Raw genomic sequence first — 18,681 nt, 5'->3', positions numbered from 1 at the left:
TGAAGATTTGTTTCTTAAATATTATTGCCATGTATCGGTCGTTTCGGACGATCGCGTCCGAATACACCAGTCGTTTCAAAATTAGAATTGAAGGTCGACTACTGTTGTTAAGCTTTCTTTGCGCTATCGCGTACGGGTATGAGGGCACAAACGCCAGCAGATCAGTAACGGGAAGGTATTATAATTTTTTTTCTTCCTCTTTCTGTGTGGCATTCCACGGGGAATTTTTTTTTTCGTTTCCTTTCCCCTATTGGAGGCTTGTCGGTGTCCGCTGCTTCTACGCTTCCGCTTATTATCGCTTGATTCCGAGCCCACCGGGATGTCTGAGGGACGTTCGCGACTTTCGTGGATTTATCGGCTGTCCATCGAGCAGCTAAGGGAGGAATTGTCACGTAGAGGGCAGGCGATTGAGGGGGATGTACTGCACGACCGTTTGTTGCGTTACGAATTGAATGCGTTGGTGCCCGTGGAACCGTCCCAGCGTGCGGGGGAGGACGCCCTCATGGGTTTGCGACCGCCGGCCGCGATGCCTATGCAACCGGACAACCCGGGGCCTCTCCTGCATGATTATTCGGGGGATCGCATAGACGTGCACTGTACTCCTCCACCAGTGGCGTCTTCACCTTCGCGTCCTGCCGATACGTCGGGCGCGCGACAGGCTTCAATCTCGGACATCATTAACGCGCTACGAAGATGGAATTTAAAATGTTCGGGCGCGCAGGGTAGTGAGGCGGAGGCCTTTCTGATTCGAATCGAGAAAGGGCATGAGTTGTTTCCCGTTAGCGATGCCGATCTTTTTCAATGTTTGCCATTTTTCCTGTCGGGTACCGCGCTGTTCTGGTATCGTTCTCGGCATTCGGACTGGCAGACCTGGGATCAGTTCGTGGTTGCGTGGCGATCCGGATTTTCAATACGCGTTGCGGGATGAAATTTTGCGCCGCATGCAGGGGGATGATGAGCCGGTCGCTGATTATTTGACGTGCATGCAGGCCCTTTTCGGTCATTTGAGTGGGATTTGACGGAACAGTTGGATTACGCGTATCTTAATATGCTGCCGCGTTTGCAGATGAATCTCCGTAGAGACGAGTTCTCGAATTTTGTGACTTTTGAATTATTAGCTTCGCGGCTGGAGGTAAGCCACAAGGCTAACCTCACACGTAGAGCTCCTCCCACACCGGAGAAATCCTTATTCCCGGAATTAACTTATCGCCCGCGTAAAACCCCGCGTAGCGGTCGAGTGGACGCGACTGAGTTTTCGGCCTCGGAATTGCCGGAAATAGGAGGGCTCCGAGCCACAATCGGGCTGAGGCGGCTGCCAAAGGAGCGGGAGCGCCCGTGACCTCGGCAACGACGCCCGGGCGGACGGTTACGTGCTGGAATTGTGAGAAGACTGGCCATATCGCGCGAGAGTGTGGGGAGACGCGTCGTACGTACTGTTTTCGCTGCGGTGCGCCGAACGTGACCGTGAGGACGCGTCCTACTTGTTCGGGAAACGCGGACGAGAGCCGCTAGTTCGGGTCGAGGCGGCTCCCGCAAAATCAGGCGAGACTCGCGTGGAGGTCAACAAGGAGACCCTTGAGTATCTCGCAACGACGTTCCACATATCCGAGTTGCCTCCGCTACGGTACTTTCGTATTTTTATCGGGAAATATTCTTTACCGGCTTTAGTGGACTCTGGGTCAAGTCGAATTCTTTTTGGGGACGAAGGTATCGAGATGGTGCGACGGTTGAGCTTGCCGATGGACCTTCCTGAAAATTTCCGTATCCGTACCGCGAACGGACAAGTGATGAGAATTAGAGAGGAGGTTAAGTTACCGTTACAGTTGAGGGACGAATCTCGAGAAATTTCCGTTTGCTTGCTTCCGAGATTGGCTGTTCCTCGTATCATGGGGGTAGATTTCTTGCACGCTTTTGGCGTTAGTTTAGATTTCGCGTCGTCGGAGTGGCATTTTACCGATCGCCCCCGAGAGCGATATATTTTCGAGGATATTAGGGGGGAAGATTTAAGCGTTTGTAGTGGACTTCCGGAATTGAGCCGCGACCAAGAACAACGCTTAGCAGGGTTCCTTAAAGATAAAATGCCGGAAGTGGCCGAGAATCCTGGCGTCACTTCGCTCACGGAGCATAGAATAGATGTAGAACAAAGCGCGCCTATTAAGCAGCGTTGCTATTTGGTTTCGCCGAAAGTTCAGGAGGCTATCTGCGAGGAGGTGGACCGAATATTGACGGCTGGAATAATAGAACCGTCGTTTAGCGAATGGTCAAACCCTATAGTGAAGGTTAAGAAGCCTAGTATCGGAAAGTATCGGTTTCGTTTGGATTTCCATAAAGTCAGTGTATCGAAGAAGGATGCATATCCGCTACCTAATATGAACGACATCTTAGATAAATTGTGGTCTGCGCGATATATTTCGACGATAGATCTTAGCCAAGCGTACTTTCAAATACCACTGGCAAAGGATAGTCGCGAAATTACTGCGTTCAGTGTCCCGGGCAAAGGACTTTATCATTTCACACGAATGCCGTACGGATTGACAGGAGCGCCCGCGACTTTCCAACGACTTTTAGACAAATTAATCGGGCCGGAGATGGAACCACATGCGTTCCCGTATTTGGACGACATCGTGATCGTAACGCCTTCTTTCGAAGGACATTTAGAATGGCTTGAGCGAGTTTTAAATAAGATCTTTGCCGCCGGTCTGACAATGAATCCCGAGAAGTGTGAATTTTGTCGTTCACAAGTTATTTGGGATTTATAGTGCAAAGGGACGGGTTAACCGTCGATCCAGAAAAGGCCAGGCCAATTATAGAATATCCCGCTCCACGCAATCTCAAGCAATTGCGTAGATTTTTGGGCATGTCGTCCTGGTACCGTGGCATTTCGCGATTTGCTACGGTCAGCGAGCCGCTCACGCGCTTGTTACAGAAGAATCAGCGCTGGGAGTGGGGAGGCGAATAAGATCATGCTTTCGAGCGGATTCGTGCAGACTTAGTATCCGCTCCGATCTTATCATGCCCCGATTTTGGTGTTCCGTTCGTTCTGCAAACCGACGCCAGTTCCGTTGGTATCGATGCCGTTTTGACGGGGGCAGGGAAAATATTATCGCCTTCACCAGTCGCGCGCTGTCGGACCCCGAAAAGAAATACTCGGTTACCGAACAGGAGTGCTTGGCGGTTGTATGGGCGATATAGAAGTTTAGACCGCATTTAGAAGGCTATAGATTCACGGTGATAACCGATCATAGTAGTTTGCATTGGCTTCACCATTTGAAAAATCCGACGGGCCGGTTGGCGCGTTGGGCATTGGAGTTGTTAGAGTATGATTACGAGATAGTACATTGTAAGGGTGCTTTGCACCGGATGCCTTATCGCGTGCTTTTAAGAAAGACACTGGGGATGATGAGAGCGCTAATGCTTTGTTAGTAGCTGTCGCGGATGTCGAGGTTCTGGATGGTATAGGAGACCTTTGGTATCGTGAGAATCAAGCCCACAGCCCAAATTGCTCCATTTCGGTCCAAAATGTTCTAACCCTAAAATTCCAAAAACACTCATTTTTAAATCAGAGTATCTTAGACGTAATGAAGTAATTTGGGCTATGGATTTGATTTTAGCATGCCAAGAACCTTCGGGATTACATACTATTTATGTCAAAATTCATGTTGACCTATGTTGTTTTAAATATATGTATCAATTAATCGGTGTAAATATAGACATTATTGTATTGTAGTTGTTGCACCTAAAATAACACAATATAACAAAATTATAAAAAAAATATATTCTATAAAGTTCAGATGACATTAATTTTACAATAAATTTGGAAAGCAAAGCAAAAATAAAATAATACAACGAATAAGAATCACAACATGTAATACATTTCATAAATGATCTATACAAATGATATATACCACCAAAAACAGATAAAGTTAAATGTTAATTAAAAGTATTATCAAGAAAGTATGTATTTATGAATAACATAGCAATGGTTTTTTTTACTTGCATACTTATATTATTAAAAAAATTGAATTCTGTTTTAACCATTTTTAACTGTATTATGTTGACAATTAGTTGTGTAGCTACTGATCGCAGTCGACCGACTGACGGCGTTGATCGCGATGTAAACCGTGCCCAAATTCGCATCCGGAAAGATGACTATAAACGTGAAAATGACCGAGAAAGTAAGCTTGCTTGTCGAGCAAATAAACATGATTGGTTTTTATTTATGAATCCAATCAATCACATTCAATCGCTCGCGAGCTTGTCACCTATCATGAAAAAAAGATCGGAATGGATTCCGATTGGAATTATCGTTCATTATTCATATTATTGCTATTGTATTTGCAGAGTAAGACGATCTATACATCTGAAGACAAATTTGAGACAACCTTAAAAGTATAAAACCTAATTATGAAACCTAACCATCTGAAAGATAATTTTCTTAATTATGTTCTTATATGTATATATATATATATATATATTGTAAGAGACATCTTAGAAACGACTGGAAGATATTCTATTTATTTCAAATGTCTTTAGAATATCTCTAAGATGTATTGTACACATTTACTTTGTTCGAAGTAAGATATTTCTTGAATATATCTTATGGGAAGTGTATTCATGATTTAGTCATTATAATAAACTGATGATATCTTAAAGATTAGAAAAACTTGAAATAACAGGACTCTTAATGTTCAAAACACGACATCGAGATATAAAAGGCTAATAAGAGTCAGAAAAACTTAAAAAATTTCCACTATTCATTTAACATACAGTAAGTCAAGAGCGTGGTCGACCAGCGTAGTGTTGCACCATTTCATGTTATTAGTCTTGAGATAGTTCATACGATATATCTAAATCTTTCTGCTTCAATTTTGCTTGTCCTTGACGCAATGTTAAGCCAGGATTCCGCGAAAACAGATTCACTATTTTTTTATCGTCTTTTTTGTTCACTTTGCATATCGAGCCATATTCCAGTAAATCATCGACATTTTTTGTCACATTACGAGGTCTGTTCAAAAAGTATCGCGAATTTTGAATTTCCGCGGGTTACGTATATTCGATTTTCGATTTTTTTGGCGTTATGTTGGTACTCATGTCTCTCACTTATGCTGACAAGTTCGGCCATTTTGAATGTTCAGTTAATTTTTGACAACTGCTTTGCTTGCATGTGTTTTGGCTCGTCTTCGATTTTGCCTATTCCAAAAAATGGATCAAAGAATCTGTATCAAATTTTGTGTGAAAAACAAAATTAAGTGCGCGGACGCATTTCGAATGTTGACTGTGACATATGGTGAAGCTACCTTGGACCGAAGCAACGTTTATCGGTGGTACAAAATGTTCTCAGAGGGCCGAGAAGATGTGAACGACGAAAAGCGTGCCGGACGCCCGAGCACGTCAACAACAGACGAAAACATTGATGAAGTGAAGAAAATAGTATTGGCCAATCGTCGAATCACTGTTAGAGAAGTTGCTGAGGACCTAAACATATCGATTGGCTCATGCCATTCGATTTTTACCAATGATTTGGGCATGAGACGGGTCGCCGCGAAATTCGCTTTTGCACCATGATAACGCCCCTGCTCACACATCGTTGCTTGTGCGCGAATTTTTGACCAAAAACAACACACTAATGATGCCGCAGCCACCGTATTCCCCAGATCTGGCCTCCTGTGACTTTTTCTTGTTCCCGAAACTGAAGAGGCCCATGAAAGGACGACGCTACGCTACGATTGAGGAGATAAAGACGGCATCGAAGGAGGAGCTGAACAAGATCACAAAAAATGATTTTTTGACGTGCTTCGAGGATTGGAAAAAACGTTGGCACAAATGTATAATATCTGATGGGGATTACTTTGAAGGGGACAAAATAGATATTCATGAATAAATAAATAATTTTTGAAAAAACACAAAATTCGCGATAGTTTTTGAATAGACCTCGTATATCGCTGCACCCACTTCTGTACGAATGATTTCGACTTTTTCATATATTTAGCAGCCGCTAATTGTGACATTTTTGGATGAGTGCAGAGGAACACAGCTTCATAGTGTGATGCATATTTGATACTCATGGCGCTTAATGTGATTCTCTTAAGAAAGTTCAATGACAACTGAATCTTCCTTAATAGTGCATCAAAGACAAAGGTGCCCTCTATAGATTCATGGTAGATTTAGGGCGATATTTTTTATTAGTTTTGACCGATCACGATCTTACTTGACTTACTATAAGTATAATTAAAGATAGATGTAATAAATAAGAACTGTAGAAAGTAAAAAAGCTAAAACGCTACAAAATACAATTACATGTTTCGATCTTATATTTAGGTCCTCTTCAGATGTACAAAAAATTTTTCCGGCGCAGTAAAAAACATTATTCAAAAATTAAGAAAGCGACTTTCGTTACGTATACAATGCGACAAATATGTTCCCGGACAGGGCCTGAAAATCATAATTGAAACAACAATATGCATATTTTTTGGTTTTATTATTCAAAATATTCTCCTCTGGCTTCAATACACTTGTTACAACAATTCAATAGTGATTCAAATGCATGTTCTAGCTCAGTTTGCGGAATTGGCTCTAATGCCTGTGAAGTTGATTGGATGGTCGGAATGTCATCAAAAAAGCGTCCTTTCAATTTCAATTTCAATTTTGGGAATAATGAGAAGTCGCAGGGGGCCAAATCAGATGAATACGGTGGATGGTTTAACACAGAGACACGATTTCGAGCCAAACATTGACGGACAATCAATGAAGTGTGACTCGGTACATTATCATGCAACAAAGACCAAAATTGGCCGTTCTGATTTTTTGTCATCTTCAAGGGTTTCTCTGCCTTCCAAAAAACGCTTATGCCACTCAAAAACAGCTGTACGACCTAGACATTGACTGCTGTAAACTTGTTGCATCGATCGGAATGTTTCTGATGCACTTTTACCAAGTTTTGCGTTAAATTTAATCACTGCTCTTTGTTCCATATTAAAATTTCTACCTCGACCAAAATCTTGTTTAACATGAACTGTCATATCTTTGTTATATGTCAACCAAAATGAATGGAACTTTGGCAGATGATAGCAAAATGTTCAACCTTTAAAATGCATGTTTGAACACACAGATGTCACCACTGATTGCTGAGATGTGGTTCGTGTCCGAGAACATATTTGTCGCACTGTGTAAATAGATGAGTGTTAAAACAAAGAAACGGAAAATTGCTCGTCAAGCGATTGATTGACCGATTGCGAAAATTTCTCGTTGTTCTAGAGAACATAAAGAAACATAAAAACATTATATTGTAAGTTATCAAAACTAAAAAAAAAAATTTTAAACAAGCATAATATGTCTCTCTGGTAAAAACTCATTTCAGAGTCCGATAATTGAGGAAATCTATTAGTATTTTAAAAATCGTCAAATTTTGATGTCAAAAGAGGTAAAAAATTAATATCACAATTATAAGTATATAACGTTCAATGTATAAATTAAACAGTAAAGAAAAATGTCTAACGTTCTCGACGGATTCAACTGTACTGCGATAAATCTTGGCAATGCAAAGTCAAACATTGTTTATTATCGGAATGTACGACTTATGAAGACCTTTTGTGTCTGTAAGTTAAGATTGTTTTTAATGTTAAGCATCTCTGAGACCAGGCGTTTATTGTAAATCGGTTCTTCATCCAAAATTTGAATGTTATTCCAATCAAAATCATGGTCCAATTGCGATCGATGATTTGTTATTGCCGATTTAGAGCTGGTGTTCCATCGTATATGATTTCGATGTTTTGAAATCCGAGTTTTTAGTTTTCTCCTCGTTTGTCTCACGTAAGATGCATCACAATCATTGCAGTTTATCTTATAAACAATATTAGACTTCGAAAAAGAATCTTTATGTACTTATAATAAATTTCTTTAATTTGTTTGTACTACCATAAGAGATCTTGATAACTTATAACATTTTTATATTTCTTTATATTCTCTCTAGAACAATGAGAAATTTTCGCAATCGGTTAACCAATCATTTGACGAGCAATTTTCCATTTCTCTGTTTTAATACTCATCTAATTATGTAACGAAACAGTCGCTTTCTTAATTTTTGAATAATGTTTTTTACGCTGAAAAAATTTTTTGTATATCTGAAGGCTTAAATATAAGCTCAAAACATGTAATTGTATTTTGTAGCGTTCTTTTTTACTTTCTACAGTTCTTGTTTATTATATCTATCTTTAATTATACTTGTGTTAAACGAATAATGGAGATATTTTAAGTTTTTCTGACTCTTATTAGCCTTTTATATTTCATTGTCATATCTTAAAGATATTGAGATATATTTCGTATCCGCGATAATTTCAGTATATCCCAAAGATTTCCATTGCTATGTGGATACCTTTCTTGGATTGCAAAACATTTGTTTTGAATAGAACTTGAGACTCGATTCCACACAAGAAACTTTATTTTCGACAATAAATGTCGAAATTTCAAAAAAATTCTGTTCTGCATAATTACCGTATTTTCCTACAATAAAGAATTTATACAGGATATATTTTTACTAGATATTTTCGTCAGTTTCATACTCATAACCTCGCTCATACTTTTTCTCGCATTTCAGACTTAGATAACGTATATATAAAAAAAGTAGAAATAACTTTTCTTTAGAAGTGAATCGAGGTTTAAATCAACATATCAGAGACGACGCGTCACATCAGTTAAACAAATTCATTTCTGTTTTATCTACCCTTCCGTCCAAATAAAAGTCTCCCAGTCTCAAAAATTTTTGTAAAAAATATCTCTCTTTCTCTTTCGCACACACACACACACACACACACACACACACACACACACACACACACACACACACACATACACATTATAAATAATAAAATAAAAATTTTCACTAAAATATCAGCACGCTGGAGATATTGATCGTGCTAACAAAAAATGACAGACCATAAAGCTACCTGTTATTGTCCGTTGTTCGTATATTCCCCCTCCCTGCGATAAAAAATGTTGCTATTTCAATTTCATTCCTGCCATTTTGTCGGATTTACACCTTCCATTTTATCGAGAAACCACAGTGATTCAAAAAGCCTAAATTCTTGGACATTGTGTAAAAAAGTCAAATATCGGATATTAACCTTTAAATAGTGAAAATATTTAATACATACATTTCCCTTTTTTTAATATTATGGCATTTAATTAAATAAAAAAATAGTTGCAGTTATCTAATTTTAAGCATTTTTAAGTCTTCTCAAGTTAAATAAAATATAGAATATTGTTCAATACAAATTTATTACAAACAAATAAATTTTCTTTTAACAGAATATTATATCATTTTCTTCGTTTCATTGAGTACTATACTTTCTCGATAATAAACTGAAAATAGTCATTTTTAGATATCTTATTTTAAAATTTAATGAGAAAGGAGCATAAAACTTCTGCATAGGTTGTTTTTAGTGATATTTAATATATTACAAAGGTTCTGATTTAACTTAGATGTTTTGGCCAATATCTAGCCATCTTCAGTAAATATATAAATAATCCCACATTAGTTACATAAATTTAAAAATAAAATTCGCAATCATACATTTAGTTAAAAATTTCGATCTCTTTCATCTTATTCATAAACATCATAATACGTAGTTGATCAGACAATTGAAATGTTCCGAATTGTGTAGAACGAGAATTTCCAGATTCTAATGTAAGACGAATATGTTATTATTAATATATTCTAATCTAATTATTGAGAAATTACAATTCTTTATCTGTTTTTAGCAATTTGGTGAAATTTGTGCATCATCGCAGGCGATGTCACAAAAAAAAACCAGATGGAATATCATCGTGATAGCGCGAAATTTTGTTTGTCGTTACTTTATTGTGTGTCCGATATTTATATGTGCGCAAAAGTTGAAAACTTTCTCGAATTATTCTTTAATGCGAGAGAGATCTCTTTTTAAAAGAGGCAGATAAACATCAGGCAGTCCTTCAGTGTCACTATGCTTATTTATACTTCTCCTTTTGACTTTTTTATAGATATTATTAGGTGTACAAATAAGTTTTAAAGCGTTTTTTGTATATTGTAACATATAATTCAAATATTTTCGCATTCTTTTGATATGTGATGGCGCTTAATGTAAACTGTCAAAAGAAACAATTGACTTCACATAATTGCAAACATAATCACAAAATTAGATGATGAGCGACAAGCAATTTATTCGACATTGCATACGAATTTCATTAAGGAAAAAGCGCTGCTAAAGCATACGAATTAATTTGTTCTATTCTTGTTGGAGACAATGTTGTATCCAAAAGTACGTGTTAGTTTTGGTTTAGGCGATTTAAAGAGGATGATTTTAGCGATAGAGAACGTAGTGGTGCTCTTCAGAAGGTTACAGACAATGAATTGCAAGCAAAACTCATCGATACTCGATCAAAACTCATGTCAAACACAAAAAGAACTTGCACAGTAACTTGGAATAACTCAACAAGATATTTCAATTCGTTTACGGCAGATGGGAAAGTGGGTGCCGCATGCATTAGGTGAAAAAAAACAAAAATGATCGTTTTGAGAAGTATTTGAATCTGTAATAAACAATAAACAGCATACAAAAACCTTCCTTGTGGAAAATCATGATAAAAAAGATTTTTTACGATAATCCTAAAAAAAGAAAATATTATGTGGATCCAGGACAACCCACTACATCAACGCCAAAACACAACAGCAGCAAAGTTATGCTATGCATCTGGTGGGACATGAAGGGTGTAATATAATATGAGCTGCTCCACTCGAATGAAATGATTAACAGTGATCGCTACAGTCAACAATTGATCCGTTTAAATCAAGAAATCGAACGAAATCGTCCATTTACTGGCAAAGGAAAATGTCCCGTGAAATTACTTCATGACAACGCTAGGCTCATGTTGATAAATCTGTAAAGGAAACGTTAGGTCTTGGTTGGGAAGTTCTGCCGCACCCAGCGTATAGCCCCTTCTGATTATCATTTATTCTGGTCAATGCAAAACGCCTTGTCTGGTGTACACTTTCGAGCATTTGAAGAAGTGCGAAAATGGGTGGATAATTTTATCGCATCAAAAGACGAAATCTTCTTCTGGAATTCGCAAGCTGCTCGGCTAAAAGTCATAAATAATGACGGGAATTATTTTGATAATTAAGTGTACTTTCATTTCTAAATAAATAAATATTAAATTTCATTAAAAATGCTTTAAAACTTATTTGTACACTTTTCAGATTTTCTTCATTTATATAAAGATGTTCTGTATCTAAAATGCTAACGTTTTCCCAATCTAATTCATGTTTATTGTCAACTTGGTGACGCGAGACATTGCATTAGTTTTTTATGTCAGCCTTATCTTCTTTAATTCGTGTTTTTAGTTTTCTTTTTGTTTGGCCAACATAAGAAAATTTACAGTCCAAATAATTTATCTTGAAAACTACATCACACTGATCAACTTCACATAAGCGATCTTTTTCTGTTTTTATGAATCTGTTTAATCTATTTATTGGTTTATAAACAATATTAAACCTATGCCTATGTGATACCTTTTTAAATTTTTTAGATATGATATGACGATAAACTTTTTTATTATATTGGATTTAGGGTCCTTATTTTTGTCGTTATCGTCTTTTTATCTAAATTAAGTTAATTTTCTAAGGTTTTAATTCTATTTCTAATAGTCGAAAAAATGAATTCTAAAGAATAACCATTTATTAGTAAAGTGTGAATTAAGTTTGAGATATTTTTTTCTTGAAATTTCGTATGCGATAAAAATAATATTTTGTCAAACTGCCCAATGACTCCTCTTTTTTGCACTGAATGATTAGAATTGCAATTTAAATATATTTCTAAATACATCTTTAGTTAGTTGGTTTTTTGTTAAATTTAAATATACCTTTAGTTAGTTGGTTTTTTGTACGTATCAAAGATGATTTTTTTATCCCGTTTCATCAATTTTACATCTAAAAAATTAATACCATTCTCATCACCATAATGTACAGTGAATTTAATCCTTTCGTGGTTGTCTCGAATTAAATAATCCGAGAATAAAATCTATTTTATTACTTTGTACAGACAATACAATGTCATCGACATATCGGAAATAGAAAGGCACAACAATATCATTAGTTGTAAGAATTTCATGTTCCAAATCTTGTAAAACAATGTTGGCTAATATAGGAGAAAGTGGAGATCCCATGGGCATACCAAAAATCTGTCCAAAATTTTTTTTTCAAATTTAAAAAAGGTAGAATTAATTATAATTGAAATTCGCTTTTAAAAACTCTTGAATAGAATCTTTTTTACGATGAGGTTTCATCTTCGTTCAATACTTTTTATCACTATGTCAGTAAGGATATTAGTGTACATCAATACCACGTCAAACGATATAATGCTAAAATTGTTGTTAATTGGAATTTCATTTAGTTTTTTTGCGATTTCGAAACTGTTTTTTATATAGCTAAAATTTTTTTTATTATTATCTTCTATAATGTCTTTTAAAAAAATCATTAATTGATAAAAAGCGTTGTTTATACAGCTGACTATCATTTTAAAAGGATGATCCTCTTTGTGAATTTTTGGCAGTCCATAAGATCTCGAGAGTTCTCCGTCATACATAAAGTTTTTTATAAATATATTGGACGATGTAATTCTTATTTTTCCATTTAGTTAATAAATTACGAATTTCCGTTATTTTATTGTGGGATCCTTATTCACAACTATATTGTACTCTGATCTGTTAGAATGTTGTTCATTTTTTTTGTAATTATTGAGATTCATTATTACTATTGTATTTCCCTTATCCGCTCTGATGATTAGAATGTCAGAGTTAGAATGTTTGGTGATTAGAATGTAACGTTAACATTTTAAATACAGAATAATCTTTATATAAATGAAGAATATCTGAAATGATATACATATAAAAAAGGAAAAGTATAAATCAAAGGAGAAGTATAAATAAGCATAGTGACACTGAAGGACTTCCCGATGTTTATCTGCCTCTTTTAAAAAGAGATCTCTCTTACACTAAAGAATAATTCGAGAAAGTTCTCAACTTTTGCGCACATATAAATATTGGACACATAATAAAGTAACGACAAACAAAATTTACACGCTATCACAATGATATTCTATCTGGTTTTTTTGTGACATCGCCTACGATGACGCACAAATTTCACCGAATTGCTATAAAAACAGGTAAATAATTCTAATTTCTCAATAGATTAGAATACATTAGATTAGAGTACATTAATAATAGCATATTCGTCTTACATTAGAATCTGGGAATTCTTGTTTTATACAATTCGAAACATTTCAATTGTCTCATCAACTACGTATTATGATGCTCGAATAAGATGAAAGAGATCGTAATTTTTAACTAAATGTATGATTGCATATTTTATTTTTAAATTTATGTAACTAATGCGAGATTATTTATATATGTATTTACTGAAGATGGCCAGATATTGGCCGAAACGTTAAATCAGAACCTTTATAATATATTAAATATCACAAAAAACAATTTGTGCAGTGATTATATGCTCCTTTCTCATTAAATTTTATGATTAAAAATCACTTTCTTATTAATTATATCTTATTTTATTTTCGCATGTTATCAACAACGATGTTTGAAATCTGATTTTCAATCATGATTAAAAAAAAAAAGCCCATGAATGCTAGAATATTCCACAATGAAACTTAAAAAATGAGTGGACTATTGAAGCCTTACACAAGTTATTTTGTTGTGAATAATGAAATCAGCGAAAAGATATTATTTACAAATTATATTTAAAAATTCAATCAATCGAATTTATTCAATTAAACGACATTTCGACTTTTACTCTGGCCATCTTCAAATTTTACAAATTTAAAAACAATCTTAATTAACTAATACAATGTGTTAAACCTCTATAAACTATAATTCTCCATTCGTCAGAATATTCCACATTTTATTCAACTTAAGAAAGCTTAAAAATGCTTGACATTAGATAATTGCAACTATTTTTCCATTTAATTAAATGCCAAACAATATTGAAAAAAGAGAATGTATGTATTTATATAGTATACTAAATATTTTCACTTATTAAGGGTTAATACTCGATACTTCATTTTTTCACATAATATCCAAGAATTTAGGATTTCTTTAGGACTTGGCTGTCTGCTTCTTTCTTCCCTCGTGAAAAGATATGAAGCTACAATCGAGTGGAGCAACTTTGGCTTAAGCCAATCAGAATGCGCTATTTAATTACTATAATCCCTACCTTTTTCCATCAACCAATCGGAGCGCGCCATTTAGCTTTGACAGCACGCCTTAAGCTACGCCTATTGCGCGAGGAGAGACGTGGAGATGATTTGTTTTAATGGACCTAAACTTCTCACTAATTACTTGCGTATATTGTAACATCAAATTTGAAGATATTCACGATTGGAATTTTATTCCATTGACATCAACTGGAATGTAATGTAATAACGTATACATATTGATAATATAGTTAATATTTTGAAAAAAATTGTTTAATATCAATAACTTATTAATGTGCGCATAAAATGAATTAATAAAAATTTGTAACATTCCAATAAAATTAGGACTGAAGGTTAATTTTTAAAGTTAAAAAAAGTTCGAACATCGCGCCATCATTGTCGTATACAGCTTTCTCTGTGTATAAAAATATCTGGTTGTTATGCTGGTGACGATGCATTTTCTCAATGCAGCATTACGAATTCTTTCAACTGATTATTAGCCATAATACTGGTAACAAATTATATATATTACAGAACAATGATGAATAAAAACAACGGCGGATTTTCACTCCAATCAATGGAATCTAAATCATGGTTTCTACATAAAGATTCTACTGAAGATATCGGAAGTTCCGGAAATAGGAAGCCGAATTGGACTGCTCAACGTATAATTCTTTTTACTATGGACACGATTAACCATATATTGATTGTATTGGTGACATTATATATTGTATATCACGCAGCGAAGAAATATCTTTCTGTAACAAATGTACATGTAATCCTCTGCACTATCGGTGTAAGTATTCTATGCCTATGTAATACACATTTAATCTCCATTCTTGTTTTTTATTAATTTTAACATCTTATATATCCTTGGTAGAAATATACGTAGTTTTAGAAAATTATTCAATTAATGTTTAATATTATTGTATTCTCATTAGTTGTAACAATTCTGCGTAGGAAGTGCACAAGAATTTGATAGAATTTTATTTAATAACTGAAGCAGATTTCCCCCCCTAAAAATATGTGCAAATTGTGTACATTTGCTCAGTTATTGTCTAAATTAACAGATTACTATTAGTTAAAATACTGTCTATTTAATGTCCTGTTTTTGTTCAGTAAATAGATTCAAATTTTGCGCATCTTTTATGCGCAGTGACTACAGACAAAACACATTACATCTCAAATGGGATTTAATTAGTTTTACTTCTCAATTACTAGAGTTAAACAACCGTAAACCTTATTCGCAAATTAAATCGTTGGAAGGTTTCGGGAATAAGATTTGATTCGCGGAGGGAAAGAGGAAGGGAAAAAAGGGAGAAAGAGATTGATTGTGGAAAAAAACCTGAAAGAGGACATGTCGAAAACCTATAAAGGCAGCAAAATGCTGTTGCGTACTATTGCCCCCTGACAAAGTAGATGTAACCTACATAGCTATGAAAGTAATACGTCTACTTTTCTGGGGATAATACGTTCACTTTTCAGAGGATAATACGTTCACTTTTCAACTTCAGATGATAAATCGATACTTGGTTCATAATATAATCGTGCTACATTCACAAATTGTGTGTACATCAAAAATATTCATTTCTGCAATCATACATGCGCGTGATGATTTTCCTTAAAAGTATTAACATTAAGATTACACTGTATTTTTATAAATGTGTTAATATTTTTAAATTTTAAATAAATTGTAAACATATAAATTAAGTTGTATTTCAAGCATTTTATTTTTATTAAACACATTTTTAATTACTTTATTTGTTATTATTTTCTTATTAAATTTGAAAAGCATATAATGACAAAATTAATTTAAACTTTTTTGTATAAGTACTTTACGTATTCAAAATGCAATTATAAGTTTCATTGTGATGCAAAACTTAGGAGTTTAATGAAATAAGAAAACAATATATTTTGTTAATAATAACATAAATTTAAAAAAAAAACTGATAAATCAAGCTGATTAATTATACGTATGTTTGTAATTATAAATCTTTATACACAAAAATTTAAACAATATCAAGAGCTTCAACCCGAAATATTTGGTTTATTTACAGAACAATATAACCATGCCATTTCTGCATCTAAAACTGAAACGTTGCTCTATCAAGTGATATAAATGTCAATTTAAAAAAAAATAGAATATATATGCATTTGAGCTAAAAATATAATATTATTTTCCTATAATATCATTCCTATAATATTATAATATTCCTATAATATTATTTTCCTAACTATTGCGCAATGATTACAATGAAAGTATAGTCGTATTTTTAACTCAAATATACAGGGTGGCATGAATATACCCACTCATCCCGAGCAGGTAAAGACTACTGAACTAAACTGAATAAAAAAGTCCTATATCATTTTGCAATGCTTGCAATAATTAACGAGATATTAAAGTTTAAAGATAGTCGAATACGTGCGTCCTCCCAACCTATTATTGCCGAAGGTACGACCCACCGAGCGCGCGGGCCGCGAGGAACGGGGCTTACTGTCGCCTCTAAGCCTCTAAGTTCGAACGGCGTGGCGCGCCATCTCCGCTCCTCGCGGCCCGCGTGCCGTGCGCTGGGTCGTACCTTCGGCAATAGTAAGTCGGAAGGACGCACGTATTCGACTATCTTTAAACGTTAATATCTCGTTAATTATTGCGAGCATTGCAAAATGGTAAAGGAATTGTATAATCTATTTTTTAAATAAAATTGGCGATTATATAATATCATTCGATAGAGCAAAGTTTTAGCATTAGAGATCTGTATCTGTAATTGCAGTACGATGATTTGGAACGCAGTTATAAGTCGAAATGTTTCTTTTTACTTAACCAGCGAGTAATTTTGAACAAAAAATCGTAGAGACACTTTTTAAAAATGAATTTTTAGGGAAAATTTTGAACTTTTACGTTAGATAGTAAAAAACTTTGCAATAAATATATTCTGTGTACAATATTGAGTTAACAAAATTTGAAATTAATTTTCTGAACAATTTAATAGTATTTAACAGACAATTAATTGCGGAAGCATATTATATAAGTGCAATGGAAAAAAGAAAAAAATGTTATATGAGATTTCGTTAGAAATGCTTTAAAAGCAGGATTCGGTAAAATAACTGATACGACTTATTTGAAATAAAAAATATATTGTAAAATAGATTCCAAAAACTTATTTAAAGTATTAAATAAGGAATAGGTCACAAGAAATTATTTAAAATAAGATATATAAAATAAGAAATAGAGTTCGAAAATGCATCTATTTATTTAAAATATAAAATAACTTTTATTTAAAATATGAAAATAACTTGTATTTTTAATAGATTTTCAAAGGATATTTCTTATTTTAAATATTATTATATAAAATATTTTAAGAAATAGATTTTGGAAATTTACTTAAAATATAAAGTAAGAAATATGTATTTTAAATAAATGTTTCAAATTCTATTTACATAAAAGATATTTTAACGATTTTGTTTATTTTAATATACGAATATACATTTCTAAATATAACGTTTCAGTTTTTTTTTATAGCTACAGCCTATAATTGATACATAATAGTATTAACCCTTCGCGAACTAGATGGAATATCAACATGGAGTTATTTTAAATAATAAATACTAAATAACTGTTTAATCTTTCTTATTTAAAATGTATATTTTAAAAATAAATTTATTTGAAATAAGACCGAGCCTTGTTTGAAACTTATAAGTTGTAATGAAACATGAAATAGAAAACAATAGATTTTACATTGCGCAAAATATGAAAACGTACATTTCATGTATTGAAAAATCGAATGTGTTTATTTCGTGTGAATATTAACATTTTATTTACTATCTTTAAATGATTCAGTAGATTATTTCGATCTGGGTTTAAATATATTGATATTCGTTCAACTCTAAGACAACTGCATTCAAAAAGATTATATTATAGCTGTTTTTATTGTCGCAAAGTAGTAACTGCTGTCAAAATGTCAATGTTTTCACTCACATGCAAAAAAGCCTGGCCATTAAGTTTTTTTCACAAATTTTTAATATCTTCAAATAATTCACTGAAAAATCATCGTAGTGAAATGATTAAAAAAGCCTTTTAAAATTTGAAACCGCTACTTTCAAAATTGGTAATTAATATTTCAATCTGATCTTTTATGGAGTTGTACGAACACAAATGGATATCCGTCAAATGTGAAAATTTGTACAAATTTACAAATGTCTATAAAGTAAAGATATAAAGTAAAGATCACACAAAAATGCAGTTTTCAACAATCGAAAGTGTGAATCTTTACCTTCAATTTACTTTTTTATAGACCTTTGTATGATTTTTTTTTATTGAGTAATTTAACATTGAAGAAAAAATCATTTTTGCTTCAACGTTTAATAATTTGGTGAAAAAAAACTCATACAGAAATCTATAAAAAAAACAATTAAAAGTAAAGATTCACTCTTTCGAAAGCTGTAA

At 33.9% G+C, this 18,681-nt stretch overlaps 1 protein-coding gene across 1 annotated transcript in view; it reads left to right on the top strand.

Annotated features, from left to right (window-relative positions):
- LOC105152955 (transmembrane reductase CYB561D2) overlaps window positions 1-18,681 on the top strand; it is a 77,562-nt gene that overhangs the window by 12,709 nt on the left and 46,172 nt on the right. Inside the window, exon 2 of the mRNA XM_011067525.2 lies at window positions 14,772-15,033. Within this exon, the coding sequence (XP_011065827.1) occupies window positions 14,776-15,033 (258 nt within the window). The 5' untranslated portion in view covers window positions 14,772-14,775. The remainder of the gene's footprint in view (window positions 1-14,771; window positions 15,034-18,681) is intronic.

This window comes from Acromyrmex echinatior, chromosome 10, assembly GCF_024713525.1.
Source record: "Acromyrmex echinatior isolate Ae372 chromosome 10, ASM2471352v2, whole genome shotgun sequence".
Classification (NCBI taxonomy): Eukaryota; Metazoa; Arthropoda; class Insecta; order Hymenoptera; family Formicidae; genus Acromyrmex; species Acromyrmex echinatior.
This window is presented reverse-complemented; position numbering and strand designations above follow the sequence as displayed.